The 27,982-nt window shown below is 46.2% G+C and overlaps 3 protein-coding genes and 2 long non-coding RNA genes across 5 annotated transcripts in view; 4 read left to right on the top strand and 1 right to left on the bottom strand.

Moving 5' to 3' along the window:
• Positions 1–222: 222 nt before the first annotated feature.
• LOC139803865 (cytochrome P450 2K4-like) lies at positions 223–9,711 on the bottom strand. The gene is made up of 9 exons (XM_071760456.1): positions 8,043–9,711; positions 5,800–5,962; positions 5,418–5,567; positions 4,971–5,131; positions 3,652–3,825; positions 3,003–3,144; positions 2,261–2,448; positions 1,623–1,764; positions 223–1,256 (listed from the first exon to the last, which is right to left on the bottom strand). The coding sequence occupies exons 1-9, from the start codon at positions 8,238–8,240 to the stop codon at positions 1,069–1,071; spliced, it is 1,506 nt and encodes a 501-aa protein (XP_071616557.1). The 5' UTR covers positions 8,241–9,711; the 3' UTR covers positions 223–1,068.
• Positions 1,211–4,138, top strand: LOC139803869 (uncharacterized). The gene is made up of 3 exons (XR_011729193.1): positions 1,211–1,355; positions 3,382–3,516; positions 4,057–4,138. It is a non-coding gene; the product is annotated as an uncharacterized lncRNA (long non-coding RNA).
• On the top strand, positions 5,866–13,570 carry LOC139803868 (uncharacterized). The gene is made up of 2 exons (XR_011729192.1): positions 5,866–5,970; positions 8,002–13,570. It is a non-coding gene; the product is annotated as an uncharacterized lncRNA (long non-coding RNA).
• Positions 13,571–15,014: 1,444 nt separating this feature from the next.
• COX19 (cytochrome c oxidase assembly factor COX19) lies at positions 15,015–16,356 on the top strand. The gene is made up of 3 exons (XM_071760821.1): positions 15,015–15,228; positions 15,373–15,484; positions 16,132–16,356. The coding sequence occupies exons 1-3, from the start codon at positions 15,147–15,149 to the stop codon at positions 16,217–16,219; spliced, it is 282 nt and encodes a 93-aa protein (XP_071616922.1). The 5' UTR covers positions 15,015–15,146; the 3' UTR covers positions 16,220–16,356.
• A 2,139-nt stretch (positions 16,357–18,495) lies between these two features.
• The window catches only part of ADAP1 (ArfGAP with dual PH domains 1), a 60,577-nt gene continuing 51,090 nt past the window's right edge, over positions 18,496–27,982 (top strand). Inside the window, exon 1 of the mRNA XM_071760818.1 lies at positions 18,496–18,514. The gene's annotated coding sequence lies outside the window, so the exon portion shown is untranslated. The remainder of the gene's footprint in view (positions 18,515–27,982) is intronic.

Here is a 27,982-nt window from a genome sequence, read left to right as displayed (position 1 = left end):
GGCACTCACTGCTCTCTCACATGAAGGAGCCTCCTCTCCACCTCTCTTGTGCCTGCACCACTATTTGGATTTCACACAGGTGCCAACCTTTCCCCAGTGAATGTAGCCTTGTGGATCTAGAGAGCAACTACAGCTCCTAAGGTGGAACTGGAGAAGAGGACTGAGCCTCTCTCTGCTCTTGGTCCTGCAGCCCAGCCCCAGGCTGCATCACCCTTTTACTGCCTCAGGCTTGTGCCCAGCTTCAGCCACACTGATTCAGAAACTCTTCCCTTTCTGTGACTGGTCATTTTCTGCCAGTTTAGGGATCTAAGGTGACCCAGAAAGGGATGGGGCAAGTGCCAGAGGCAGCGTAAGGCCAGGAAAAGTGAGAGAGTGGTGGAAGTGCCTTCCTTAGCAGAAGCAGAAAGCTGCTAGATTGGCTCCATCATAAATAGTCTCTTCAGCATAAAGTGCCTTGTGTGAATTGGAATGAACCCACTTCCCAAACCACTTAGATGTTTTCTGATAACTGTCCCATGCCTGGCTCTTGGCATCAGCCCATATTACACCCTTGGGTCTGGGACTCTGTAATAAAGATAAGGCAGGTTGTACCACACAATGGAAGCTCAGTCTGAGGCTCAGCTGAACAATTATCCTGGGGAATTTTCTAGATCCATTAAATGTCTGTTGTCTCCAGCTGGGCCACCAAAGATCAGCTCTGCTGTACAGCTTGGACTCTGGGCTGAGAACATCCCAATGGAGGCTCTCAGGGGAGAGCCTCTGATACTTTACATCTAGAGAGGAGGCTTGAAGCCATTTAATTCTTTCCAGCAGCTCTCAAAACTGCATCTCTGATGTGCTCTTCCAAGAATGAATCACAGTGTTTGTGAGAGCAGCACTCAGGGGTGTCTGGTTTGCCTTATACAGACACCTCAAGAGCTGCTGGAAAGAATGGCATGAAGGAAAGAAAACCAGCAGCCCCTGGTGTCCCCCTTCCCCTAAAGCTCAGGTACAGACAGCTTTTTTCCCTGCAACTAGACTTCCTTTTCAAGCTGGAAAGGTTCACTACTCTAACTCCATGTGGTGGGATCATTCATAGGGCACAGCACAGACCAGGTGAGGCATGGGGTTCAAGGTAAAGCCAACATCAGCAGTCAGATCTAGGTCTGACTTATCCACTCCTGGAGGGGGATGGAAAACAAATTTGCGGAGCAAGCCTGCAAAGAAGAGGAACAGCTCCATTTTGGCCAGTCCTTCTCCAAGGCAAGCCCTTCGTCCTGAAAACAACCAGGAGAGAAGTAAATAATCAGCACTGTCACTGCCAGTGTTGAGACCTTCTAAAATGGATGTGCAGTCCATAAGGGCAGACTGCTAAGGTAGGAAATTTTTCCTTCCTTTTCTCTGTGTATTAGTGACACTACTGACTTGGTCACAAACCACACAGAAGCTTGTAGGTACATGAGACCATTCAGTGACTTTGGGTAAAATGGTGTCTCCCATAGAAGGGGTGGTTACCTACAGCAGTGATGGACAGGACAGATGACCAGAAATCCTTTAGCCTATGGTCTGTCCCCCCAGCTTTCATACTTTCCTGGATTCATTGGGAACAGTGACATTATCCCAACCCACATTACCCCTCTCACCTATGGAAAAGGGAATGAATGCCTCTCTCCTAATGAAGTTCCCATCAGCATCCAGGAAGTGGGAAGGGTTGAACTGAGCTGGGGTTTTCCAGTGTAACTCATCATTCAGAGCAGAGGTCAGCAATGGAATAATCTCTGTACCCTGAAAAGGATCAAAGGAACTCAAAGTAGCTGTTTAGAGCAGATCACTTTCCTAGACAAAGCAGGCTGCTTTTTTCTAATGTGAGGAGGCAAATAAAGCTGAGCCATAGCAAACAGAACCGAGGGTGCCTCCCTGCCCCATTGTGGCTCTGCCTGTTACCAGAAGCTGCTGCTCTCTTTCTGGGCCACAAAACATTCCCTTCCTAGAGAGTCAGGTCTTTCAGGAAAGATGCTGAAGTGGAGGTTCCACATTTGGCACAAGAGATTCAAACCAGTGTGATTTAATTAAACTCTGCTTATTCTGGATTCAAACAGCTGTAACAGCTCACAGTTGAGTGCGTGTTTATAGCAGTATCCTGGATCCAAGACAAAGGATCACATCAGACATCAAACCACACATCACGCTGGCTTTAGATTTTTTATATTTTTCTCCTCATCTGCTTTAAATAAAGCTGTAAGGAATCTGTGCAGTGTAAGCTGCTAGCCTCAAAGCTCACCTTAGGAATCACATAGCCTCGGAAATTCACATCAGTAGGAGTTGCCCGTGATACACCCATTGGGACAATATTGGCAAACCTTTGTATTTCATGTATCACTGCCTCTGTGTAAGGCATTTTTTTCCGGTCCTCCAGCTTCGGCATCTCTCCTGGTTCAATGACGTGGTTCATTTCTTCCTGAATCTTTCCTTGAAAGGAGAAAAGGATTAAAAAACTGATAACCCTTTTATCTTGCAACCGAAATGGCCTCCAGCTTGGCCAAGATGCGGAAAAGCAGAAGCTCTGAGGGGAATTCGGGAAGAGCAGTAAGTGGGTAAGTAAGGGCCTGGCATGGTTCTTTTGGGTTTGTTCCTGAGCTCAGGGAGCTTGAATGGAGTCATTCCAGTACACCCTGTGCCTGATTCTGATCACACACCTTTGCTACCCCGTAGCCTACAACAGAAACCAGATCAGAATCAGCTCCTGAGACTTTTAGTGACGTAAGCCCTTTGCCTGCAGGAGAATAATGATGGGAGAGCTTTACTGTAACTTTAGGCTGGCCCGTAGCCTCTCCCACTTGGCTGGGCTGGTTTATTGCAAACCGGATGAATAAAATTCCTTTGTAAAGTCAACGGTTGTTATCTCCCTCAGAGTACTCTGAATAATTAGTCTAGACAACACTGAATGAGTGTTCCAATCCCTGCCACAACCAAAGCCTTAAGCATGCAGCAATATATTGTACCAGAGGATTTCTCAGCCTTACTCTGAATCTCTGGGTATTTCATCATCAGAAGAAGACCCCAGCGCACAGTCGTAGAAGTAGTCTCAGTCCCAGCAGCAAAGAGGTCCAGAGTTGAAAACAACAGGTTTCCATTGCTGAACATAGTGTGGGGTTTCTTTGATTCCTTCAAAATAGGAAACAGCCAGAAGTTCTAGAGTGAGTGATACCGATTTTTTTCCTGTGTTTTAGATTTTTGTGACTTTTTGCTCTGGGAAACTAAATTACTGGTATTTTAGCTTAAGGAACTCTACTGTATGAAATTTGTCTGTTCTCAAGCATATGTGCAATCCCCAGGTCTATATATTAGATTAGCTGGAATGCAGTTACTGCAATGAAGCTTATCACTGCACCATTCTTGCAGGAAGCTTTGGGATCATCTCCTCCTTATCTGTGCTGAAGTAGTAACTTATTTCACCCACGTGGGACATGATGACAACTAGATCCCTTTAACCAGCAGTTTCAGTGGAACTCTGGAACCAGTACAGCACAGCTCACTGTGAGTATGGCTTTGATATATTCTATTCACTACAGTTCTATTTCCACTCACTCCCAGTCGCTGAGAGATGGTCGGTCCTAAAAATAAGTCAGACCTTAGAGAATAGAAAGACCCTGAGATTTAATTTTAAAGTACCTGTTGTTGCTTCATCAGAAAGGCATCTACAAAACCTGTTAAGTCATTTTCGTTAAGTTCTTTTTTGTGTTCCTGGAAGAGGTTCTGGAGAAAAGCATTCAGCTCACTGATATTTTGTAGCACAGTCTTGGAAGCTCCAGAGAGAAATCCGAGGGATGGGTAGAAATTATACAACTGTGGAGCAAGAGAAGTCTTATTGTTAAATGTCATTTTAAACATATCCTGGTATCTCACATCACACTGCTGGTCCCTTGTCCCATGCCCTGACATTCCAGGCTGCAATTCCCCCACATTCACTTGTAGAGTCCAAGCAGCTATGAACTGCTGAAGATTCTTTCTGGTTACACCTCTGCATGAGCCTTTGCTGTGACTTTTGGGAGATTCATCAGTTTATTCTGCTTGCAGGGCTTCCAGCTGTGTAGGTGGTGGAACAGAGGGTCTCAGAGGTGAAAGGTGGGCACGTGAGCATTGTACTTATCCCAGGGAATATTGCTGAGGCAGCTTGGTGTTTTCTAAGCCAATCAGTTTAAGGCACAGCACTGAGATAACCCAAGCACACTGCTCCTGGGAGATGGACTGACTCAGTCTGTTGTATGGACGTGTGTGCTGTCAGGAGAAAGGAGAGCTTTCACCCTCAGTCATGCCATGAGAAGTGTGCATATCTTCAAGGAGACCACTAGACCCTGCCAGACAATTAAATATCCACTATTATTGCTAGTGCCTTGTCTTGGGACTGTGCCTGTACCCAGTGTGTAACTTTGACCTATGCTCGGGTGGTGTTTTTTTGGGCTTAGCTGGTCTGGAGTTACAGTCAGCCACAGAGAGCAGCTCAGAAAAACAACTCCTCTGATGTTTAAAGCAGAAGCTTTGTGTCAGGAAGGAACAGGCTTATATCAGCTGCTAATTTGCTAAGACTGAGTTTCCATGTTCAAAATAAATGACAACTAAGTCTGCCAAACCTGGTTCTAGGGGAGGCAGCACTAAGCCAGTAACTGGAGGTGTAAGGCAAGGAGGCAGATTGGAGATGACATTTCAGAGGCAGTAACTGATATTAGAGACGTACTCTGCTTCTGCTCTCAAAACAGTTCCTGTTGTGAAGAGTTTGGGTTTTTTCTTTCACTATTAAGTCTCATAGACTAAGCAGAGGGCTCTGGTAATCTGTGCATTGCAATACAGAACACAGATGTGTTCCCTACAGGCTGCCTGCCTGGTAATGTTCTTGTTCTCAAGAAGCAAGATGTGGGAGGCCGGAACGCAAACACAGGCAACCAGTCATCCCCCAAAAAACTAAAAGCTGGAACATAAAATCAAGCTCTTACCAGCACCATAGGGGAGCCCAACAGCTTAGTATTTTCATTTATCATCTTCAGCAAAGTTATGAATACAGGATCATCATATTCAAACCTCTCTCCAAACAATACAGAGCAGATGACATTGGATACAGCATTGTTGAGTATCATCTTGGTATCAAATGGTTTCCCTGTATTTCAAGCAATGAAAACAAATGATGATGTCATTAGGGGTTTTTTCAATCTGGTTTTCTATGGAAATGTAGTCCTGAGCTCCCAAATGAAAACTCATTCATCACCCAGAATGCAAAGCAGGGAACTCAGTTTCAATGTTTTAAGGCCTCAGTTTAATAACCTGCTTCAGCACATGCTGAACTTTGACCATGAGATACCATTTGCTCAGAGTTAAACTTTCATTAATCTTTATTGTTGTGCTAGGCATGTTTTCTGTCTCTGGATGAAAGTCTTGGCACTCACCGTGATAGGATTCAAAATAGTTGATAAGGGAGTTGACTTCCTCCAGGATTCGGATCTCTAGGCTTCTCTTTCCCATCCCAAAATCACGCAGTGTGGACAAGGTGAATCTTCTCATAGTTTTCCATTGCTCTCCATGGCTGAATGCTATGCCTACAATAAGAGTGGAAGAGCCTTATGTTACCTGTGGTTCAGAAATGTTTGTAAGGCCTTCTTAAACACTGGTACCAATGCTGCTGTTACATATACAATGTTATATATCAGCTGCTGCTATATATACAGTTATATGAACAAGAACAGCTTATAAAAGGATGATACTCTCTGCTGTAAGAAAATAATGAACACAGACAAGCTACAAAAAAGAACTAATGAGAAGACGACTTGCCATTTCCTTGTGTCATTTTCCTAAATATGGGTATTTCTGCCCTCTCTCCAAATTCTTCAGCATGATTTAAAAAGGCATCCTTGATGGTTTCATATCCAGCCAGCACCACTGCTTTCCTGGGTCCAAAATGCACAGTGAAGACATTGCCATATATCTTGGAGAGCTGTCAAGGTGACCAAATATTCATTCAGAATCAGCTCTGGGCACAAACATTAGCATTAGCCACCCGTGGTGGTTTCTAGCCCAAAAGGAACCTCCCAGCCCTCCCTGAAGTCTCCAGGTGCTGCTGTAATGCAACTAATGAGCAAAGGTTATCAATTGCCAGCATCTCTGCTTGCACCCTGTTTGCACAACGAGGTGTCTGCTATCACTGCTCCTATCAGAGAAGTCAATAAAATGCCACTGCATTCCTGTGGTGTTCTGCAGCAACAGGCCAGCAAAGCAATGCTACCATTTGGAGGCTGGATAGAAAATGCTGTAGCAGGCAGGCCTGTTTATTTTAATGCTGTTGACCTGAGGCAAGCAGGCATACACCTATCTTTGAGGCTTAAGCCACAAACACTACAAAAACAAAGCCAGACAATCAGTCTTTCTTTCAGGACTGCACTTGTCTCTGATTACAGCAAGGTGGGTAATGTTGCAGTCATTGAAAATTCTTTATTGGCCACCAGAAACTTGAATCCGACTAGGAAGCATATTCTGGGAGATAATGTCACAGGAGCTCTAGGCTTTTATAGCAAATTAAATATAAATCATCTGTTACACAGAAGGGTGGCCCCGACAATCTAATCATTCACTCAGTATTTTAGACTGCATTTAAGCACACTGCAAAGCCATCCCCTCCCCTGTTTCCAATGTGCCTGGGTTGCCATTTGCTATGCGTTAGATACATTCTGCAAATTGAATTTCAGACCAGGAGCAGCTCCTGTTATTACACCAGACAAATTGAATTTGTTTTCATCAAACCGTGGTTTGACAGCCTGGGAGATAACGTTGGGTCTGTCATCCCCAGCAGCTCGGAGCGTGCAGCAAAGCCAGGGACAGGGAATCACAGCTGCCTCCCAGCCTTCCTCTGGTCATTTCTTTGCATTAGTACTTCTTGGCATCAACCTTGTTATTTCTCTGCAACACAAGAGTTGGATGTGGCAAGCTCTTCCACCTTCAAACATACCTGTGATCAGATGGGTGCTCAGGGCCAGAAACCTGTCAAAGCTGAGCTCTGCACAGTCCGCTCCACTGTAAATCACAGGAGCTGAACAGCATGACTGCTCTAGGAATTCTGGACTTCTGCCCTTTCTTCTATGACTGAGTGGAGAATTTCAGTGTCCACACTGTGGCTCATCAGGCAGGCTGAAGGAGCTCCCTGGGGACTGGGTTTCCCTGTCCTAGCATCTGGTAAGCACACACACAGGCCATGTGACAAGTCTCTCAGGGCACCTCAACCATCTTACAGCAACCAGGAGAAATCTGAATTCACGCTGACTTGTCCCCACCTCCTTATGGGATCACAGCAGACATGGTCTGAAGCAAACATTGCACCTGGCTTTATAATATTTAAGTCTTTTTTTCTTATCTTTTTTTCCTCATCTTTTAGAAATAGAAGTATTCATGGAGCTGCATGAGGAAAAAGGAATTTGTTCACCTAGCAATGCAAAAGTCATGCATCAAGTCATAACTAACCCTGTTATGTTAGCAGGGGAAGGGTGGGAAAGACAGAGTTGAGCTTTGCCTTGCACGGCTGGGTATAACCAGCTTTGGAAACAAATGTGCAAATGACCTCCTTTCCTCTGCTGTGGAGATTATACCCTTTCTTCAATTCTTCCTTCCTCCCTGCCTTTCTTCCTTCCTCCCTGCCTTTGGTGGGAGAGGTCTCTCTGCAGTGAGGCGTCCCTTGGTGGCAGGCAGTGCTGACCTGTCAGCTGGCTGGCCCAGCTCCAGTCTATGCTACCTGCAGCCTTTGAGGAGCTACAAATATGAATAATATGGAGCTGGTTGCAAGGGGTAAGAGCCTATATTTGTGTCTGTCCAAAGGAAGGTGGGTGTTATAGCAAGTATGTTCATAACAATATGTATGTGTCTGTCTACCTCTGGAGGTGAAGTGGCTCTGCCAGCCTGCCCACATGCCAGATATCTCCTTTCTGCCCTCCACAAAATGCAAACACAACAGCATCTCTGTTCTTCTGCTTGCATTTCTCTCTTCAGGAATTGCCCATTTTCCTCCTGTCTGCTCACTCCCACCCTACCTCTGTCAGCGACTGGAATGGCTTTTTCAGGTCCACCACGTTCAGGTTCCCAATCAGAGGAAGAGGTCGTGGCCCAGGAGGCAAACGGCAAACTGACTTCTTCAAGCTGGTAAAATAGCAAAGGAAAGCAACCAGCACTGCTGCCAGGCACAGCAGTGAGCTAGAGCCCAGGTACTGCAGCAAGCTCTGGGTGGCCATGGCTAAACCAAAGTGTGGGTGTGAGCATCTTGGGGTCCCTTTATAGCCCTTCTGTCACTGCTGAACACACCTTCTGGGGAAGTGGCTTTACACAGGGAAAAGGATGCTGAGGTCTTGCTTACTTCCATTTACACAAGTTGTATCAAAGAAAACACCCTGTTTTATTCTGAAACATGGATTATCTTAATCCGGAGCTCCTATTTCATCTAGAACACTGGAGTGAGGTGTTTGTTTTCCAGTGAAAATCTGTGTCATGGGCATGTTGTGGTCTGTGAGATTTCAAAGGCAGCATTAAGGGTGCCTGTGTTGGATTGCTGTCACAGTGCCAGGACACAGGACTCAGCTGGATGCACTGGTGATGCAATGGGGGAAGCAGGACATGGGACATGAACTCCCACAGTCATGCCCAGGCTGATCAAGGAGGAGCTGGAACAGAATTGGCATAAAGATGTGCTCATTCAGGATTGCAAACAGGAGTAGATCTACTTACAGGTGTCACTTCTGATTCTCTTTGCTCTCCTGCCACCCCAGGAAAATAATCACCTTGAGCAACGTGGTGCTCTCATTGCTGACACTATAATTGCCATTTGTCCCAAACATCCTCTACTGACAATCTCCAAATGCCCTGAAACCACTTCAGTCACTCTTTTGCAGTTTACTCTTTAGGGAACTCTGTGCCTGGATGTCTGTTGCAAGTTGGGTGATGACTCTTTCCCAGCTGTCCTGCCTGGTCATAATCAATCCTCCAGGAGAAACCATCCCATCCAAGCAATCCTTCTGCCTAGACTGGGAAAGAGATCCTGGATCTTTGTGACCTGGGAGGAGCCAGAATGAGACTCTGCAGCTGGAGGATGCTGGAGGCTGCCTGGGCAGCTCTGGCAGGGATGACATCCAGGGGGACACAGCAGCAGCTCTGGCCCTCAGGCAGGGCACTCACACACTGGGCAAGGTCCTGCAAGAGCCTGTGTGCCCAGGTGACTCCTCCCCAAGAGCCACCTGCACCCTTTGCATCCTCGGGGGATGACAACAAAGCAGAAGAGATTGTGAATAGGAGGCCACAGTTGGAAATGATGGCTCTGGGGAAAAGAGCTGATTTGATGCTCCATCATATTGTCAGAAGGAGATATTTTGCTCCCCCATTGCAGATTCTGTCAGCTTCCTGGGTTGTGGCTGCTCTTCAGCCCTTTAAAAATCCTTAGTTTTAATAATACTTTTGCTAGAATCCTCCAAGGCTCACAGGTGCAGGCTCCACTGATGGAAAAACAGTGATTATTTATTAATCATAATAAAAGTACATTAGTCAAAAGCAAGGGGAATCAATAAACTCTAACTGGATTGACATGAAAAAGGTGCCTGCATGTCTGTCTGTTCTCCAAGGTTTGAGTGGAGTTTTTCACAAGGGGGAATTACCCTGTGTAGAAGAGGACTTGGCAGGGCAGGCAAAGAAAGAAGGGCAAAACACAGTCACATCCATCTCGATTTGCTGCACACCTATGAGGTTTGGTCTGCACTCTCCCAGGCATTCCCAAGAGTATCCTGTTCTGCTGGACTCTTCTTGGAGCAAATGGTGTGACTACTGGGATTCTTGAGGCTTTGTAAGCGTGAGGAAAAGACTTTCCTTGGGCCCAGGTGGTACCAATGGATGAAATGTGTTGTTTCTGCTTATATATAGCCACTATGGCTCTGTTGGAGCGGATCTGGCTACTGCCATGGAGAGCAAAAGTGCTTTCTCAAGGGCTTTCAGAGTGTTTAAAGCTTCAGGTTGTACCTGGTGAGAATATGGGGTGAAAGCCTTTTTAAAGTAATGAACCCATAGATTTGCAGGATGGATGCATGTGCTGAGGGAAATGTTGGGTGAGTGCTCCAGTGGGAAGGAGTCATTGCTGTTTTAAAATACAACTAATGGGATGTCCTCACTTCCATTTCTTCCTCACATACCTTGGCTTCCAGTGTGCAACCCCAAACAGAGCCCACAGCCAAGTTGCTGGCTTGCAGGAGAGCCATCACACAGAGCACTGGGGAGGAACCACTGCTCCCTGCTCACCTGGTTTTGTCTTTCCACCAGCCCAAGCCAGAACCGATACCATCTTTGGGTAAGTGGACTTTGTGAGCATAGTTCAAGGAAATAATCAGTTCCTCCTGGAAAATGAGCCTGTGCTTTAAACAGCCCCTGACTCATCTGACTTGGGTGTGCTCATCTGGAGGAGGACATACAAGCTCCTAATGGGACAGAGGTTAATAATGCTACAGTAACAGTAGGGTAATGCAAAGAAAGAGCTGTTATAAGGCCATAATTCAGCCAGTGAGTGCTGCTAACACAATAAACCAGGAGAGTGAACACCAAGTGCTTGTGTGCCTTGCAAGGGCCTGCTACTGATTTACAACCTGGAGATGCCTATCTGCCCATGGATTGTTATCAGGGATATATAAAGCCTGAGCACACCCTATTAAACATTAACATTTTTAAAGTCTCAGATGTGTTAAAACCCAGGCTGCTCCTGCTTAATGGATTTTGCTCACCTTAACAAATGCCAGTGCAACAAGAAATCAAAAGCTTTCTGACTTTGACCTCTTTCTGTTTTTCATAATTACTGCATTGTTTTATTGGATTACTCTCACTTCCCATCCTGCAAATTATTTTTTCTATAAGATCACTACAGGGTAGTGATCAATATCCCAATGTTCACTGTGCTCATATTGATACAGATAACTTGTACTCAATTTCTTTTCATTTATCTTTTGAATCAGTGTGTGTTGCATGTCTACTTTGGGAGGAAAGACTCCTGAAAAATAATTCTAAAAATCATTATTGTAATGAAAAAATGCCAAAGGTTTTTGGGGCTTTTTCCATACTCTGAACTGAAGGATGGGTGAGGTCACTGACAAAGAAAATCAAAAAATCTACACATGGGACTAGTGCATTGTCTCTGTGGAGAGCCTAAGGTGACAGTATGTCCCACCTGTGTTAAGCATCTTTTTTTTTAAGCAACATTCTCAGGAACTTTGCTCCTTTTAAAAACCTTGTTCTTTGACCAAATTGGTGTCATTCCTTCATGAGTCTCACTCAGTGACAAAACACATGGGAGGTGCTGGGATTTGGCACTGGTAATGTACTTCATATTATGTCTATCTGTAAAAATATTTGCAGTAAGATCCATTGTGACTATTGCCAGAAGCAGGATCTTCCAGGCCAACAAGCCAAAGTAGCCTGACCTGGGAAGGTGGTAGTGAGGAGGCCAGGCCATGAAGAACTTATTTTAAAAATACAACTGAATAGATGAAATGCTTCAATGTAGCTCCATGGATTTTCCTGTTCTGGGTCTCCAGCTTCAGTCTATCTCAACTGAGTATTGCAGAAATTATTTTAACCCGAGGATAATATGGGACTTATCAGGAAAGGTGATTAGTTTGTAGGTGTCTTCAGAGCCAGGGTCTCAGCGTCGTGGTTAGCACATATAGCATTGCTATTTCTGCCACATTCCTCTCTAACCTGATGAGGCTTTGGCTCAGTCACAACAGAAAATGAGCTCTCATTCTGTACACCTCTGTAGACCACAGAACACAGTAAGGCCCTGACCTTACTGGCATGAAACTCTGATTTCCCTATAAGCGCAAAACAATGATATTCCATTAATCACCCACAACAGAAATCCCCATTCCCCAGACCATTCTTGGCAATATTTTGCATTTTTACTTGTCTAGAAACCTGAATTAAATGGGAGAAAAATGGTTTACAACAGCCTGTGGCAGTGATGGAGCAAGAGACCTTACGTAAGGGCTGGCGGGGTAGGTGAGGCGTAGGAATGAGTGATCCTGGAGGATGTTTCTCTGAGGTGTGTTCTGTGCCCGGGCTGGGAACAGCAGTCTCAAGGGCACAAATTCCACTGTCTGAATGTGCTTGGTCTTGTTCAGCTGATTAGTTTCTTACAGCTCTCCCAAGTCAAGCTATGAAATCCCCCAGTACTTCACTAAAAGCCTTTCATGACTTGTCAGTAAATTATTTTCAAATTAGCTGGGTGATAATTTGAATCTGGAGATGCTGAAAAGATGCAGCAGGGTGAGAGAGAGGAAAAAAAATGGAAGTCCTGGACTTTACCCTGCCCATAAAATAAGGGTTCTACTCTTATTGTTCAATTTGGTGCTTCTATTGCAAAGTGTAAAAATTCCTCCTGAGGGTGCATTTGTACAACTGATAGATAAGCATCAATAGTGGAGGCAGTTTTTGGTGTGATTGGACAACATTGTGAAAGAGCAAATAGTTTTAAAATGTTATTTTAATCCATAATTAATGACTAACAGCCCTGATTCAAGCGAAGGATTTATTTATTTTCTTTTAACCTATCAAGCCATGTAACTTGAAACGGGAAGATCCAAGTTTTTCCCTTTTTTGGGGAGACTCCTAACTTGAGCCTTCTAATTTTTGGGAAGGGCTAATGACTCCAGGCTAGAGATCCTGTAAAACACTGGATGTTTTACACATTATCTGATCTCTCTTGTACAATGGGCACTTCTCTGCTGAAACAGCTCTTTCAGGTTTCCCTGGTGCTGTGAAAGTTCCTTGCTTCTTTGAAAGATAATATGGGAAAAGCATTTACTTCTCTGTTCATGGCACATTGTGGCACTGTTTTTATTGAATTCTTTTGAACTGATTGGCTTAACTGCTGGGTTTTTTTTTCTTCACACTTGTTATCTAATGGGGGTTTCACTTGATCTCCTTGAGAAAAATACTCCTAAAACACATGTATTAGATTCTAAGACAAACTTTACCTTTAAAGGAAACTCTAGAAGATACAACTGCCATCTGCTATAAAACCATTAAGTAAGCATACTCAGACACCTGCTACTAAACCTGACCTGAATTTAGGTAACTTCAAAATTCAAGACTCCAAATAAAAGAGTTAATTGATATGTAATCAAAATATTTGGATATAATATAAGTTGATAGAACCTTTGCACATGATTGTTGCTGTCTGTTTGGGAATAATGCCACGGTGAGGTCCTTGTGCATCTTTTTCTGTTGATTTCTTCTCATCACACAGGGAATCAGTAAATCAACCACTGTGCCAGGAACAAACGTAATGTGGGCATTTTGCTAAAATCTTAAACTTATCCAGTAAACCAAAGCTGCTTCTCTGCTGCTCAGCTCTATGAGATCTGGGAGATGATTTGCCGAGTGTATTTCTGAAGGAAAAGTTATCTCCCTTTTGCTGTTAAGTGTTATAATGAAGTCAAGTGGAAAAGTGCCATTTACCGTGTAATAAAAAACATCTATTGTTCATTGCCCTGAAAACATAATAATAAATAAAACCTTACATTTCAGGCTGTGCAAACCAGTTGCTTATGTAATAGGACATGGTGTAATTTTCCATTTACAATTTCAATACTGTAAAAAGAAAGCAATCAAAGCATAAACAAAATGTACTTTAAATGGGGCTGCAGGTAATATTTCTGTAATGGCTGTCCTTACCAATTGCAACTCTTTCTTCTTTTTCTTTCCCAACCTCAAATTCAACTCATCTCAATCATTTAATTAAAAGGAAATCAACTTAAAACAGATGAAAGACCACCTGAAACCAATTGCAGCTATGGGAAAAGAAATAAAAATGACTCTAACAGCGTAATCCATGGCCAAGGCTCGGGGGGGTTAAATCAACACCATTTCTCATCCTCCTCTCAGATCTGAGGCTCTGCAGAGTGTGTGCTACAGCAAAGTGCTGTTTCTCTTGGTTCTCTCTCCTGAGGATCTGGAAGCTCCCCATTTCCCAAGCATCTGCTGATAACCACTTGTCTTTACCGGCCTGGTCAGTGGCCATGGCGTTTGCTGGGGAGCTGCCTGCTCTCCTGTCACTTGTAGCAGTAAAACAACTCAATGTTTTAGGTTTTAGGTTTGTGTAGAGGCTTTAAACAGTGAGGGGTAGCAAGGGCTGAGCAATCATGTCACTGCCACCATGGATGGCAGAGTGAATGTCCCTGCAGTGGGACGGGGATGGCTCTTCCCAAATCTTGCTGAATTTTTAAGGAAAATGCTTTGGCTAAACCCGAGGGCTCTGAGTTCACACCACCAGCCAGAGCTGGATAATGGTTTGGGTTGGAAGGGCCCCTGCCCACCTCCCACTGGACCAGGTTGATCCAAGCCCCATCCCACCTGGACTTCACCACTAAGCAGATAGGGCAGCCACAACTTCGCTGGGCAACCTGGGCCAGGGTCTCACCACCCCCATGGTCAGGACCCAGTGCTCTGAAGTTGCAGAGGAGGAATCCATTCTTCAGAGTGGATTTTGGAGGAAGGAGCCTTGGCTCAGCCCAGGCCCTGACCACTGGAGGAGCTGGCTTAAGGTTGGATCCCCTGTAAGTTTACTTTCCCTTCATTTCCACATGATCCAACACAAGGACAAACCACTTTCCCCTGCCCCTCAGTGGATATGTTGTTCACGACCACCGCTCTCACCCTGCCCGTTCCCAGGGCCCGCACGTGAACCACCAGCTTTTTATCCCAACAAACATAAAATCGATCAGCTTTTTGGGAGAAAGAACCGCTTTATTTTGCAGAGATGGTCGGAGCCCTACCCTGAGGCAAAACCGCGGCCTCCTCGGGGCCAACATGGCGGGCGCAGCGGCGTCTCCATGGTAACCGCGTTTCCCCCCCGGGGCCTGCGGTAGTGACGTCACTCTTGCCCCCCACCCGCGCGGGTTTACCGCGTTACCCTGGCAACCAGCGCCCCGGTCGAGACAGAAGCGGGCCACGTCGGTTGCCATAGTAACGCCGACGCCGTTGTCGCATTGTCCCGCCCCTTCCGCGGTCACGTGTCCCGCTTGCCGAGCTCGCGGGCGTGCGGCGACCTCCGCTGGCGGTTCCGCCACCCCCGGTCCCGACCCGACCCGACCCGTTCCCCCCTCGCCGGCACCATGTCCACCGCCATGAACTTCGGCAACAAGACCTTCAAGCCGCGTCCGCCGGACAAAGGCGCCTTCCCGCTGGATCACTTCGGTGCGGTGAGGCGGGACGGGGCTCCCCATGGCCTAACGCGGGGCCTAACGCCGGGCCTGCCCCGCTCCCCTCGGCTCCCCGCGGACCGGGCCTCGGGGAAGGCGGTGCCGGTGTTAACGCGCAGACCCTCGCCGTCTCTTGCAGGGGAGTGCAGCGCCTTCAAGGAGCGGTTCATGCAGTGCCTCCGCGACAGCGGCTACGAGAGCGGGGCCTGCCGGCAGCGCGCCATGGCCTACCTGGAGTGCCGAATGGAGAGGCGAGTGAGGGGCAGCCCGGAGGGGCCCGGGGCGGGGAAGCAGCGGGGCTGCCTTGGAGAGGAACGGGGAGAAGGGAGCAGAACCCGCCCGGGGAGGTGCGGTGGTGTCCGGGGGGGGGGGGGGGGGGGCCGGAGTTAGGGAGCCCGTTAAGGGCGAGATGGACCGGACCGCGGTACCGGGAGGTTTGCACGCCCTGGGTGGGCTGGTGCTGAGGAAAGCTGCGAACCCAAAACGGGTTGAAAAAATAGCGCAGCAAAGTGTTGTGGCAGGACGAGTGGTTTTCTAAACTTACAGATCTGGTAAGTGGTGCAGGTAGAATTTTAGGAAGCTCTTGCACAGTCTGTCAGTTAAAGGTAACCAAGATTCAGGTCAGTTTCTCACATTCTTACTCGGTATCTGAGTAATTGTTTAATTGGAAAACTACTGTTAAGGGAAAAAAGTGTCCCTGAATATTGCTTTCCCAGAACTGAAGCTTCTGAGGCTTTGCCAGGCAACAGTCATTCTGTGTGGATGTCTTTATATTTAGAGAAAATTTACTTAGAGAAAATTTTAGAGTAATTAATACTAAATGAAATAGAAAATGCTGATGGTCTCTTAATTATAGTCTGTGTACTGCCTAATGTGTTTTTCTTTTGTTTTCACCTAGGCAACTTATGGCTAATGAACCACTGGAAAAATTGGGATTTAAAGATCTGATAAATGAAAAGTCAGAAGCAAAATCTGAAAAGTTGTAATGAAGAAAGACAACTTTGCTCCTCACATATGGAAAGCATAAGGCTTACGTAGTACATATTGTACGTTCTGTTCCTGCTGCAATAGGAAGCGTTTCCTGAAGGAACCTGTTCTCAAAGTTTAGTTTTACTAAAGTAAGACTTTTGAAATGAGCAAAAGTGCTGCCTTTGTCTGCTGCCTTCAAGCATTTCTTTTTCCTTTTAATTTTTCTAGCCTACTTTTGAAGATCCATAAGAACATTTTGCCTGGGAGAAAACAGTTACTGCCTGGAGTGTTCTCCATGTCTCTGTAAGAACAGTGAAGTCTTGTTGTAAAAGACAAGAAAACCCCAGGCCTTTATTCTGTAGATCTTGAACTATAGATTAATCTTTAGTGGGCATTGTAGTAATCCCTATCTTTGGGGTTTTTGAACCTATGGGGTTGGTCTTTTCTCACTCTGCTATAGAAAACACTTGGATACTGGGGTTGGTGGAGTATTTCTAGTTCCATACGACTGTCAGGTAATGGTTTTGCTTTTATTTATCTTGACAACCAGGTTCACCTGTTTTTTTTCATCATTTAACTGGGAATATTTCATTATGGATGTATTCATCTTCCAAGCAGAGCTGCCATGTGTTTTTTTTAGTATCTTCACAGTGATGTTATGGAGACAGAGTGGTATTTATTTGTGTTCTGATTAACTGTGAAGTGTATATATAGGCATGACTGGGCAAATTTATTCTTTTAAAAACACATTTTATGTTAAAAACCAGGGTAGCTCAAGAGCATAGAGTATTTCATTGCAGCTGCAGCCCATACATGGAGAAGGTGATGCAGCAGGCTGCACAGTAGGTGTGCAATCTGCTCTGAGTGTGTCTTTGAGATCCCTGACATGTTTGTGCCATAGCCCATTTCATGTATAACTTACCAGTTACCAGAGTGGTTTTTCTCTTGCATATATTAATGCAGATGAATTTTTCTTAATTATACTGTGTTCAAGTCAAAATAATTTGACTTGAAATATGACCTTAGAAATATGTTTTAAGCAGACAATAAATTTGTAAATCCTCTGGATGTGTTTTCCAGTGTACTTCCTGCCCTGTCCCCTTTGGTGTTTGTTTGTTTTTGGTTTGTTTTTTTTTTTTTGCTTTTGGGTGTCTGCTTGTTTGGGGTTTTTTGGTGTTTTGGTTTTTCATTTTTAAACCCAATGAATCCTTTCTTTAGGGTGAGGGCCTGCAGATAGTGATACACACACTGTTCACTCAGGCAGTTCTGCTGCCCTTTCTGCTTCATTTGGTTTCCTCTGTTTGATACACCTCACCTTTCCTGCTGTTACTTCTTTTGCTTCTGCTCCTCTCCACTGTGCATCTGCTCATACAGAGATGGATGAAAGGGTAAAAGGATGTTTTCTGCTCTTCATACTGGTGCTTGGAGCTGGGATTTAAATTGTTGCTTGGGTCTAATCTGATTGAACAGACTGCAGATAGTTCAGAGCAGGTCCCTGTTTGAATAGAATGTTCACTTGCTGCTGCATATTTTTGTTATCCTTCATTGTACTGTTTAAATTATATGCCTTGGTGAGATTAGTACATTTATAGAAGAGAAAGCAGAGATTGTGGTGCTGAAACAGATATTAAAAGGCTTTATATTAAATCACTGAACAAGAGCTTTCTTTCAGTGATACCAAGCAAGAATTATTAAAATAATCTCCAGCATCTTCAGAGGAAAGAAATCAAATTTTATGCTTCTGTGCTCCTGGAATATTAGAAAGTGAAGTGAATCCCTGGTAGGTGAGGAAGAACCCACAGGTGGTGGTGGAGAAACCAGGGCTGTTCCCATTGAGAGTTCCATCTTTGGGATATTGTGCTGGGCTGTCATTTGGCCCAAGTTACTTCATGGCCTGGGTGCATGTTTTCTCCTGAGACAATTGATGCCAACTCTGTCCTCCAGATTTATTGTAGGGTAAAAAAGGTGAAGTCTTTGGAAGTCTTGGGTGGTTGAATTCTGAGTGCTGAGCTGGAGAGGTCGTTGCTGTTCAGCTGAGGTGACACACTGAATGTCAGCTGCTGGGGACTGTCCATAATGACCAATACCCAGATTTTGGATCTGTTCCAAGAGGGATATTGGAGAATGAAGTGGTGGCAAAAATCTGTGGCATTCTGAAGTGACCACGGTGCTACTTGTAGGCTTGGGTTTCTCCTGTGGTGTCACAGCAATGCAGCCAGCAGGACCCAGCATTGCACAGGCTGAGCCACCAAAACAGTCAGGGCATGCCTCATCCTTCACAAAAATCTGCAGGGACAGTGATTGCCATCCTGGTAGGAAACGCTGGGGGGGAGAGTTTTGCAGCTTTTATCAGCCTGCAAAAGATAACCTAAGTCATCCTAGATCCATGGGTGTATTTCATCCTGCCTCTCAGCATGGTGAGTCAGCTGCACAGTGCTGTCCCTTTCCTGCCAGGACAAGAAAAAGGCTGAGAGAGGATGGAATTGGCAGAGGAATGTACTTCCTGGCTGCAAGGCTTTAGCTGGGAAAGAATATGCCTGGTGGAGCTGTAAGGTGAGCTCAGAGCTGGTGAAGGCCATCAGCTGATCTTGATAGAGATGATATAATGCCACTGGGTGGTGAAAAACAAGGCATTAATCAATGCTGAGCCTGGGGTCAAACAATTTGCCCAACTTGCTCTATGGGGCAAGTCCCTGCAACACCAGAGTCATCTGGGGGAAGTCCCAGAATGCTCTTGAATTTATTCCTGTCAAGATACAGATTGTCAATTGAAGCTTTTCCATATAAATCTCTATTTTAGGCTTGCTTGTGGATCCTTCTGGAAACTGACAGCACTGTGTAAGCCAAAGGAGAGCCCAAAGTTTGTAGTTCCCATTCATTTACCAAGGAGGAACCTCTCCAGAAGCCTGGCACCAAGTTGGGAAAAAAAATATAAAAAACTGTATTCTGAAAAAAATGACCTGAGGTGTGTGTGGTGTGGAGGGGCTGGTTTGGCAGGGGTGGTGATGTCTTTATGGAGCTGTTGGGTGTTGATGAGCTGCTGGGCTGTGGGGTGACCCCAGGAGCAGGGTAAACCCCAGGGGAGTGCATTCACCCCCCTGTGAGAAGCCCCAGCACTGCCATCAAGCATCTGCTGACAGACCCTGTGAGCTGGAGAAGTGCAAACGGGTCTGAAACTGGGTTCTGTTGGACTGGATGGACAAGCTGCCAGCCTGGCTGCCACTGCCCGGGTGTGACTGGGACAGGACAGGGGGATGTGTTGGGTCTGGTGTGAGCTGGTAACAATTGAAATCGATGGGTGAGGGCCTGGAACTTCCTCTCCTGTAGCTTTTCTTCAGCAAAGCCTCATTCACACCCTGTTTGGGATCCTCTTTGGGATCCTGCCTGGGGAGTCCCCGGAGGGTCTGGGGCAGCAGCTTTGTACTTTGGCACTAGGAGAGCCTTGCCCTTACATTCCCCTTTCCTCTGCTCAGAATCAGTTCAACAGCAAAGAGCTTAACCTTGACCCCTGCAGGTATTTACAGAAAGAACATTGCTGCAAGCCAGCCCTCCTTATGTCTTCCCAGGAGACCTGGAGCTCTAGGTGTACCTCTCCAAACAACCACAGGGATCTGCAGAACAGGGAAGAAAAGGTTTAATAATGTTTCCAGTGATCTGTGGGTTCCTCTGTAGAAAAGGCTGTACAAGGAGAGCTCCTGTGCTTGTGCTGGATGTCAGCCATGGTCCAAAATCCTTTGTAGGAGCACAAGGAGCCTGGTGCTAAGGAAGGATTTCTGCTGCATCTGCCACCTGGAAGTGGGACCCCTGGAACAGCCACAGGATTGTGTCCCGTAGGCACCTGTGAAGTGGATGTTTGGGGCTGTGCACAGTTACACACAGGCAAGGGGTGTAGCCAGCTGACCCTCACACTTGGTCCTCCCCTGAATCCTCCTCCAAGCATTGTCCCCAGTTTGTCCTCCCTGCTTCGAGGCCACAGATGTCCTTGTAGCTGGGCATCACAGGGTGAGTAGTCACCTACTTGGTTTCCCTTGGAAACCACAGAGTTGTTGGCCTTGGCTGGTGATTGATTGCCCTTTGTAGCAGAAAATAAACCCACTTTTGTTTACTGCTGCTTTCGTAAGCTGGGCTTGACAGCACTGCCACTGGGAGGGAACTGGGTGGGCTAGAGCACCTCTTGAATTTCAACTGGTGGTTATCTCACGCCAAGCAGGAGGCAATGCTGCTTCCACAGAGCTGCTGGAACTAAACCTGGAGTGCTGCACTGATGTGGTTAAGGGTTAGGAAATCCTATAGTCAGCTATGAGCAAAGGAGCAGCCTGCTCCCTGTACAGAGTCTGCAGCATCACTTGTTGCTCTTGGCTCTGAAAAGTGCCTTGGGTGTTCTGGTTCTGCTGGAGAGCAGTACAGTCCTATTTTCTAACCCGTGATTTCTGGGAAGGGAATGATGCTTGTGCCAGTGTGTAAAAGTGCAGTCATTTCTGGTGGCATGTCCAGTGACCCCAAAGAGTCTGAGTTACTTTTCTGCCTGGAATAGATCCCTTCTGGAGGAGATCTGCCTGCTAAATTTGGTATGTGGCATATTGGGTCAGGTTCCATATAAATATCTAAGCTCTAGCTCAGATTAATTAAAAAAAAAAAAAAAAAAAAAAAAAAAAAGGTGTTTGGAAGGCCATATGCAAGGGTCCATTTCCCCTTCCAGGGTGTTTCAATGGGAATCAGAAATCAGATGTCTGATTAATCCTACCCTGTTTCTTTTCTTCATTTAATGATTCTTCTTCTGTGAATAACTGGCAATGCTGTATTTCCGTCAGGATGCAGCAGATTTTCAAGCTTACAGATTTCAAGACAAAATGCCTGCCTTCTGGAAGGAAGGTGCCATATGGCTTGAAATGCATAATTGATCACTGCTCAAAATAGCAGCTTCGTAGAAAGTCACCTAGAAATCCAGTGTGTGGGCAGAGGAACCTTGATGCATTTTTTGTTTCCTGGGACTGATGATGATAAAGGGATGGGGTTTTATGGCTCTTTCTAGAGGTTTGGATGCTTGTGCTCTCTTTGTAGCACTGCACAGACTGTTTCACTGCTGGGTTGTTTGTTCCCAGTTTTCCAGGAGGTCTTGGGACTTGCATTAGCAGGTGCATCATTCTTATGCTTGCTGAGTCCTACTGGACTTGGCTGGATGGAAAACACCCCAGGCAATCCTGGCATTCACCACATAGCCCAGTGAAGACCACAGTTATCTCTGTGGATGTAAAACAGTTTGGATGCATCCAATTTTGTGGAATAAATACAGCCCGTGCTTCCCCACCTCTGGGGGGCCATGTAGCTGTCTGGCTGAGCAGTCTTCCTCAGCACCCACACAGAATGAGGCAGATTCCCACTGGTGTGGGAGGGATGCTGTGGACCATCTGGTTGGTACCTTAACCTATCCAGTACTGTAGGTGCTTTGCTGTTTGGGTCCTGAGGAATTCTGTCAAACTCTGTAGGAACAGTGGTGGAAAGCAGTCCTGCAAAAAGAGAGCAACGGGGTGAAGAAACGAAAGGAACTAATTGGAGTGACCCAGGCTTTTGACTTCATTTTAAAAACCAGGCAGGGGGAGCTGCTTCTGCAGCCCCTTTGGGCAACTGGATCCTTCAGCTGTTTTAGTAACCTTCTAGGAGCTGACAGCTCTGGATCCTGAAGGATTTCCAGTTTCCTCAGTGCTAGCAAGCCCAGCTCAGAAAGAAGCTGCTCACATGCCTGGTTCTGGTGCTGCTTGCAAAGCTGCTGATCCAGGACAGCATCTGGGGAGGCAGTGGCATGGGAGGTGCTCTGCAAGGAGCTCAGGTCCAGTTCTGCTTGTGCAATTTGCATTTCTCTATTACCAAACCATGTTCTGGGTTTCAGCAGGGTTTGGAGGCACTGAATCTCTCCTTAGTGGACAAGGCAGGAGGACAGACAGTTGCACTACAGAATGTGGGACACCAGGACTGCCCTGAGGAATTCACGTGATGCTGCTCAGAGGTGCAGTCTGCTGGCATCTGCAGGGGGCTTTTCCCTCTGGGTTGCTCTGACAGTCCCAGGGTAGCATGGCTTGCTGGGTAGTCAAAAGGATTTTGTCAGATGGAGGAAGCCAGCTTTTGGGTAGGCAGATCCAAGTAGGAAAAAAATTCCGGCTGCCACTCAGGAATTGCACGGAAGCTGCGGATCAGATCAGTGCTGAGAAAATTGCTGGTAACTCAGGATGCTGAACCAAGGGGGAGAAACCCCCCTGCTGAGAAATGAGCCTTCATAATCCCCAGGAACAGCGGCCAAATAGGAAATCCCAGGGGTGTAATGAGCCTGGGTCATTGCCAGGGTTGCCTCCCTCAGCTTTTGCTCTTTAGGTGGAGGTGGGAGTTTGGCTGTGTTGATCCAAGCCATGGATTTAGTTGTCTGCTTTTAGCCCCTCATCCTCACCCCTCATTCCTGTGACCCAGCCCTTACAGAACACACACTCTGGGCTGTGCCTGTTGTTTGGCACATCTCTGGTGTGTGCATGCATGCTCAGAGTGGTTGCTAAGGCAGCCTAAGGCTGTGCCCCTCTCTCTATGCTTTCAAATTTCTGTTTATCTAGAGATGTGTGTGTACTGGGTCCATGCAGCCCAGTTCCAGCCCAGCATCTGTGTGGGAGAGCAGAGGTGATGCCATGGTTAGATGTTCACAGCCTGTGCACAGACATTAGGGTGAATGGCACGGGACAGCAAAGTGGCTTTCAGTTCAGGTGCCCCCTCCCCAAACTGAGCTGCTGAGCCTGGTGGAAAGGGGGGGACTGTCCCTGCCACCTGCTCGGATGCAGCACGGAGGTGAACATCTCTGGCAGGGAGATGCTCTGCATGTGCAGCACTGAGATGTAACCAGAACCAGGTCACTGCAGGGCTTTGGTGACAGGGGATGAGTGAGTTCTGGCCAAAGGAACAGAAATGCTGAGTTCACTGGCTGCTGAAAAAGAACCAGGTGGGTGAAAAATGAGAGCACGTCTGGAACATCTACCTCCGTCCTTTCCATGTGCCTGGCAGGAGACTTGCAGGTGTGGTGGTGCCAGCCAGAGAGACTCATTTGAAAAGAGAGATATCTGGATTAATGGCTTCATTTCAGCTTATTTTAGCAAGTAATAGGCAGGGGGGTGATGTTTATCACTGAAACTGGAGCTGGCTCATACTTTAGATCACAGCTCTAATCAGTTGGACTGACTTAGACAGTAAATCACTTTAACAGCACTAATAACACAGAATGATGGGTATAGTAAACCCTCTATTGCAGCAATAACCTGGTCCTGCTGATTCTTTGACTCAGGTTGCTGCTTCTGCACTGGTTTGTTTATTAAAGCTCCTCCACAAAAGTCACCTGGGTGGCTGCTCTGACTCAGCCATCGCAGTGGCTGTTCCCCTGCCATTCCCCAACCTGGCATGGGCTCTTTTTATAGCCTGCTGTAAAATTGCTTAGACTTGCACCTGTTTATAAAAGCTTTTTGGCCACAGGGGTCTTGTGATGTTGTTTTCATGGCTTCTGGGGCAGGGCTGCTCTGTTGTTGCTAGAAATAATTGCTGTTAATTAATTCTTTGCTGATTTTTCTTTGGCAAAGCATATTGAAGTAAACAAATAAGTGAGCAGTTTTCTCTGTACCTCAATGTTGTGGGAGCTCTTAGGAGGCATGCAGTGACAGCCAAACAATCCCATCAGCAGACAGAGGAAGGGTAGGACATGGTCCTCAGCTTTCTGTGGACAAAATTAATTGGGGGGAAGCCCAATTGCTGTCTCCAGCAGTTTGGCAGCTTTCTTCAGGCCATCAGTTCTAATCTCTTTCTAGAGAAAAACCACAGCTTTGTTTCCATCTGATGCTTTATTCAAATCACAGCTGAGCAATGTTGCAGAAAGTGATGTGGTCTCAGATGTCTGAGGTGGACTGGCAGCTGGAGGCAGCAGTCCGTGGTACAAAACCCACTGCAAGGACCTATGTGCTGCTCTCTCTCCTTCTCTGTGTCCTTTTAGTTGGCTTGTCTGCTTTCTGGGGGACTTGAACTCTCCTGCAGGGACTTCCAGACCAGAAGTGATGTGTTGAGCTTCAGCCCCTCTGCCCTATGGTCCTGCCTATAGCATCTCCATCATCCTCTTGGCACTGGTTCCCAAGATCCCCAGAACAGGCAGCAGTTGGCTACCCCACTTCTGTCTCCATCCTGCAATTGGGATATCATGCAGTGCAGTCTCCAAGTGCTTGAATGTCTTCAAGCAGTTCCTGGAAGGATGAAGCATTTGAGCCAGGAAGAGATTAAATTATTGGAATTGAGCAAAAGCAATTTCCAAGATAAATGCTTGCCCTGCAGTTTGCACGTCGAACCTGTGCTGCTGCTGCCTCTGACTCAGACTGAATTGATGATGGCCCACTCTGAATCATCACTGGGATTTTTCTTAGAGGAGATGATACCCTGATGTATGAATCTCTTCACATATACATTGTCTTTCTCTATACAGAGCTTCCCCAGACCTAGGTCTTTTAATTAGTGTAAATTAGGAATAATGCTAAAAGCAGCTGTCTGCCACTGGCACGGGTGAATTATTGACTTCACTGGACTAATTGGTTTAATTCCATCTTCTCTTAGAGCAGAATAGAGCCCATCATTAGGCTGTGGAAATCAGTGTAGTTCTGGGTGGGTGCATGGTAGCTGCCATGGAGCCAGTTCCCCCAGCTGCCCATGCATGACATATGATGTCATACTTTATATCACATGAAAGAGATTCAGTACAACAGCAACAGGAGTGTTGCAGTGCTGTTGCATTGAAATCTCCCTGTGTGCTGAAGAGCAGATGCACAAATAGCCAACATCCTCGAGCTATGATTCCCCCCCTCACTCTCTAGAGGGTCTCTTGGCTCTCAACCACCCCATCAGAGGGACTGAGCAGCCCCACGCCAACTCCCAAACCAGCCCCACACTGCAGGGAGCCTGGCCAGAGCTGAGAGGAGAAGACAGAGAAAGGGTGTTGTGAGCACACGATGGGCAGGCTCAGCAATGTGGCTGGAACTCCTTTCCTTTTCCTTGTGGTGTGGCTGTGAGAGAGCAGGTCTGAGCTCCGGGGTGTTGCAGAAGCCTAACAAGTGGGATTCAAGCCAATCAGCAGAGTGATTCTGCTCTGCACTCCTTTCTTGTCCTCAGTCTCCTCATCTCTACTCCTTTGCAGAGGATCTCTCTGGTCTGGCGTGATGTCACCTGCATTGGCTGTTAAATGACAGGAGCAAAGAAGTCCCCTTTTTTCCTGCTGGAAGTGCTGGCTTTGCAGCAGAGTTAACCACTGTGCAAATGTAATGAAACCTTGATCTGCAAATTCTTCCCCAGTCAGGCACTTCTTTAGAGATTCACTACATCTTTTCTTCTTGGGTGGCCAATGCAGGTGTAGAGCAGTTCTGCAGGCACAGATCTGTTCTTGCTGCACCCTTACATCATTTTCTCTTGCATCATCCTTTTAAACTTGACCAACACATCCTAACGATGCAGGTGCAGCCAGTGTGCTTTTTCCTCTTCTGCAGGAGAAAGCCCCACAGGGTCCATAAAGCATTTTGCTCAAAATCTGAGAAAGCTGGCATAGTACCAGATTTTCATTTGGAGTGTTTTTAATTGCACTGGTCTGAGCTCTCTGCTCTGTAGCATTCCTCCCTCCCAGCTGTAGCCACTCTTGGTTTAACTGGGTAACCCAGAAAAAAAAAAATTTTTTTTCCAAGAAAACCCTCTAGGATTTCAGTTTCTTTCTTCTTTTTCTTTTTTTTTTTTTTTTTTTTTTTTTTTCTTTTTTTTTTAACAGGAAGCCATACTGCAACAGAAAGTGGCTGCTTTAGCTTGGGTGCAGGTGGCCAGTTCCTGTTCACACAAACCTCCAGCTGCAAGAGCTGCCTCCCTCATAGTGCTGAGAAAGCCTAAGGGATCCAGCCTGGTCTATCTGCCACTTCAGAGAGATTTGCTTGAATGCTGTTGCAGTGGCATGAATTATTGATATTTCTGTTAAGGTTTGCTGTTCATGCAGGAATTTGTAATGCTTCCCCACCTTGTGCTGTGAATACGCTCCTGGGTCACATAAAGGGTTGAGTTTAACAGCCCTTTATGTGCTTGACTGTGACACTGATTTAGCCATCTCATGGCTGGAGCTGCAAAATTAACTTAAAAACTGGTGCAAACAGCTCTTTCCTAACAAAACAAGGCAGTCCTAGGGTGAAAGGAGCTAATATGGAGGGGCAAGGAGAAGGTATCATTATGTCTGTGTGTTTTCAGGGCATCATCTCACAGGCAACAAAAAGATTTCCAGGAATTTCTGAGCATCCTTTGCCCTGACCTCATAGTCTGGCATTTCCAGAGTCTGCCCTTGCTGCCACTCTGCTTAGCACCACAAGAGATGGCCTCAGTAATGTCTGTTTCTAAGGCAACAACCTTGTGATTTAGAAAAGTCTGAGTTAAAAGTGTGCATGTTTACAAACAAACACATTTGACACATAAATATGGATTTTTATGCATATGTATAGAAATTTACAGCAGACTTGACAAGCCACTTAGCAGTGGAGAGACAGAAGGGGTCTGTATGAGAGTGATGTGCTGACAACTGGTGTCTGCAGAGTCTGGCCAGAGACTTGGGGAAAAGTAGGAGCAAATTTATCAAGTATTCCCTGGCAGGTTGTACCCACAGGCAACACAGAAAATCTCAGATTGTTTCATCTCCTACAGGCCGGAGGGAACAGTCTGAGGTGACCAAAGTTGAGCCCACAGCCTCTGGGGAGCCCCTGACAGGGAAACCTCCACCCTTTGTCCTCTGTGGGATGCTGAATGTTGGACCTGTCCCTGCTCTGCACCAGGAATCACAAATCTTAGGAGCACATGGCCATCAGGAGAGGCTTACTGCTTGCCCTGGGTCAACCCTTTGCTGGCTGATGGGAGAAATACCCAACATCTTAACCTTGGATAAGCCAGGAGTAAATCTACAGAGATATCCAGGTATATCATAGAATGGCTTAATGTTGGATATGTGAGATTGAATCAAGCCTTTGATTTCCCACCGAGCAAAAGTTTATCTTCAATTCTGGCTGAATTAATTCCAACTTTTTCCCCTCTCTCTCCGTGTCCCTTCTGCCCACGTGGGCTGTTCCTTTCCTGATGTGAATTCTGGAGTAGCAATTGTGATGGGGCTTAAATGCTGAGGATTGTTGCTGATCGACCCTTGCTGGCCCTATTCTCTGGCTCTGCACTCCCCTCTCATCACTGACAGCAGGCTCTGTTATATTTGATTTTATTACAAGATATAAATTTCTGTCTGCAGCCCTGGCTTCCAGCACACAGGGGAGAGAGAGGGATTGCCTAGCAACCAGGAGAACAAAAAATTAAGAGAATCAATGAGTCTTAATGGAAAGCTAAACAGAGATTTTTAAACCAATTGCCTCCCTCCTCCCAGCCCCTGCCCTGGCAAGTTCATGGTGATGTGCAGCATCCTGGCTATTGCATGAAGGATTCAGCAAGTGCATGTGCTGGAAACACCAGAGAACTGAGGCTGTGCTGTGATTGAAATGCAAATGAAAACCCAACCTGACTTGGACTTAGGTAAATTTCTGATCCTGTAGACACACTGCCTAGATTGAATATAACACAGGTTTGGAGGATTAGGGCTGAGGTACCGTGCTGGAGCTGGGGTTGCTCAGTGGATGGTAAAAATCTCTGTGTTGGTATTAGTGAGTAGGAGGATTAAGAAGGTGAAGATCTGGATGCAGCAGTTCAACTGTTCCACAAAA

This window comes from Heliangelus exortis, chromosome 17 (genome assembly GCF_036169615.1).
Source record: "Heliangelus exortis chromosome 17, bHelExo1.hap1, whole genome shotgun sequence".
Classification (NCBI taxonomy): domain Eukaryota; kingdom Metazoa; phylum Chordata; class Aves; order Apodiformes; family Trochilidae; genus Heliangelus; species Heliangelus exortis.
This window is presented reverse-complemented; position numbering and strand designations above follow the sequence as displayed.

What these genes read in the sequence shown, in the direction of transcription:
- LOC139803865 (XM_071760456.1), bottom strand. Translation starts at nt 8,240, where the DNA reads ATGGCCACCCAGAGCTTGCTGCAGTACCTGGGCTCTAGCTCACTGCTG. An exon ending in TGGGCTCCCCTATGGTGCTG is followed by an intron (nt 3,826 to 4,970) that starts GTAAGAGCTTGA and finishes CTTGCTCCACAG; the next exon opens with TTGTATAATTTCTACCCATC. An exon ending in ATTCATTCCCTTTTCCATAG is followed by an intron (nt 1,257 to 1,622) that starts GTGAGAGGGGTA and finishes GGTTGTTTTCAG; the next exon opens with GACGAAGGGCTTGCCTTGGA.
- COX19 (XM_071760821.1), top strand. Translation starts at nt 15,147, where the DNA reads ATGTCCACCGCCATGAACTTCGGCAACAAGACCTTCAAGCCGCGTCCG. An exon ending in CTTCCCGCTGGATCACTTCG is followed by an intron (nt 15,229 to 15,372) that starts GTGCGGTGAGGC and finishes CGTCTCTTGCAG; the next exon opens with GGGAGTGCAGCGCCTTCAAG. An exon ending in CTGGAGTGCCGAATGGAGAG is followed by an intron (nt 15,485 to 16,131) that starts GCGAGTGAGGGG and finishes GTTTTCACCTAG; the next exon opens with GCAACTTATGGCTAATGAAC.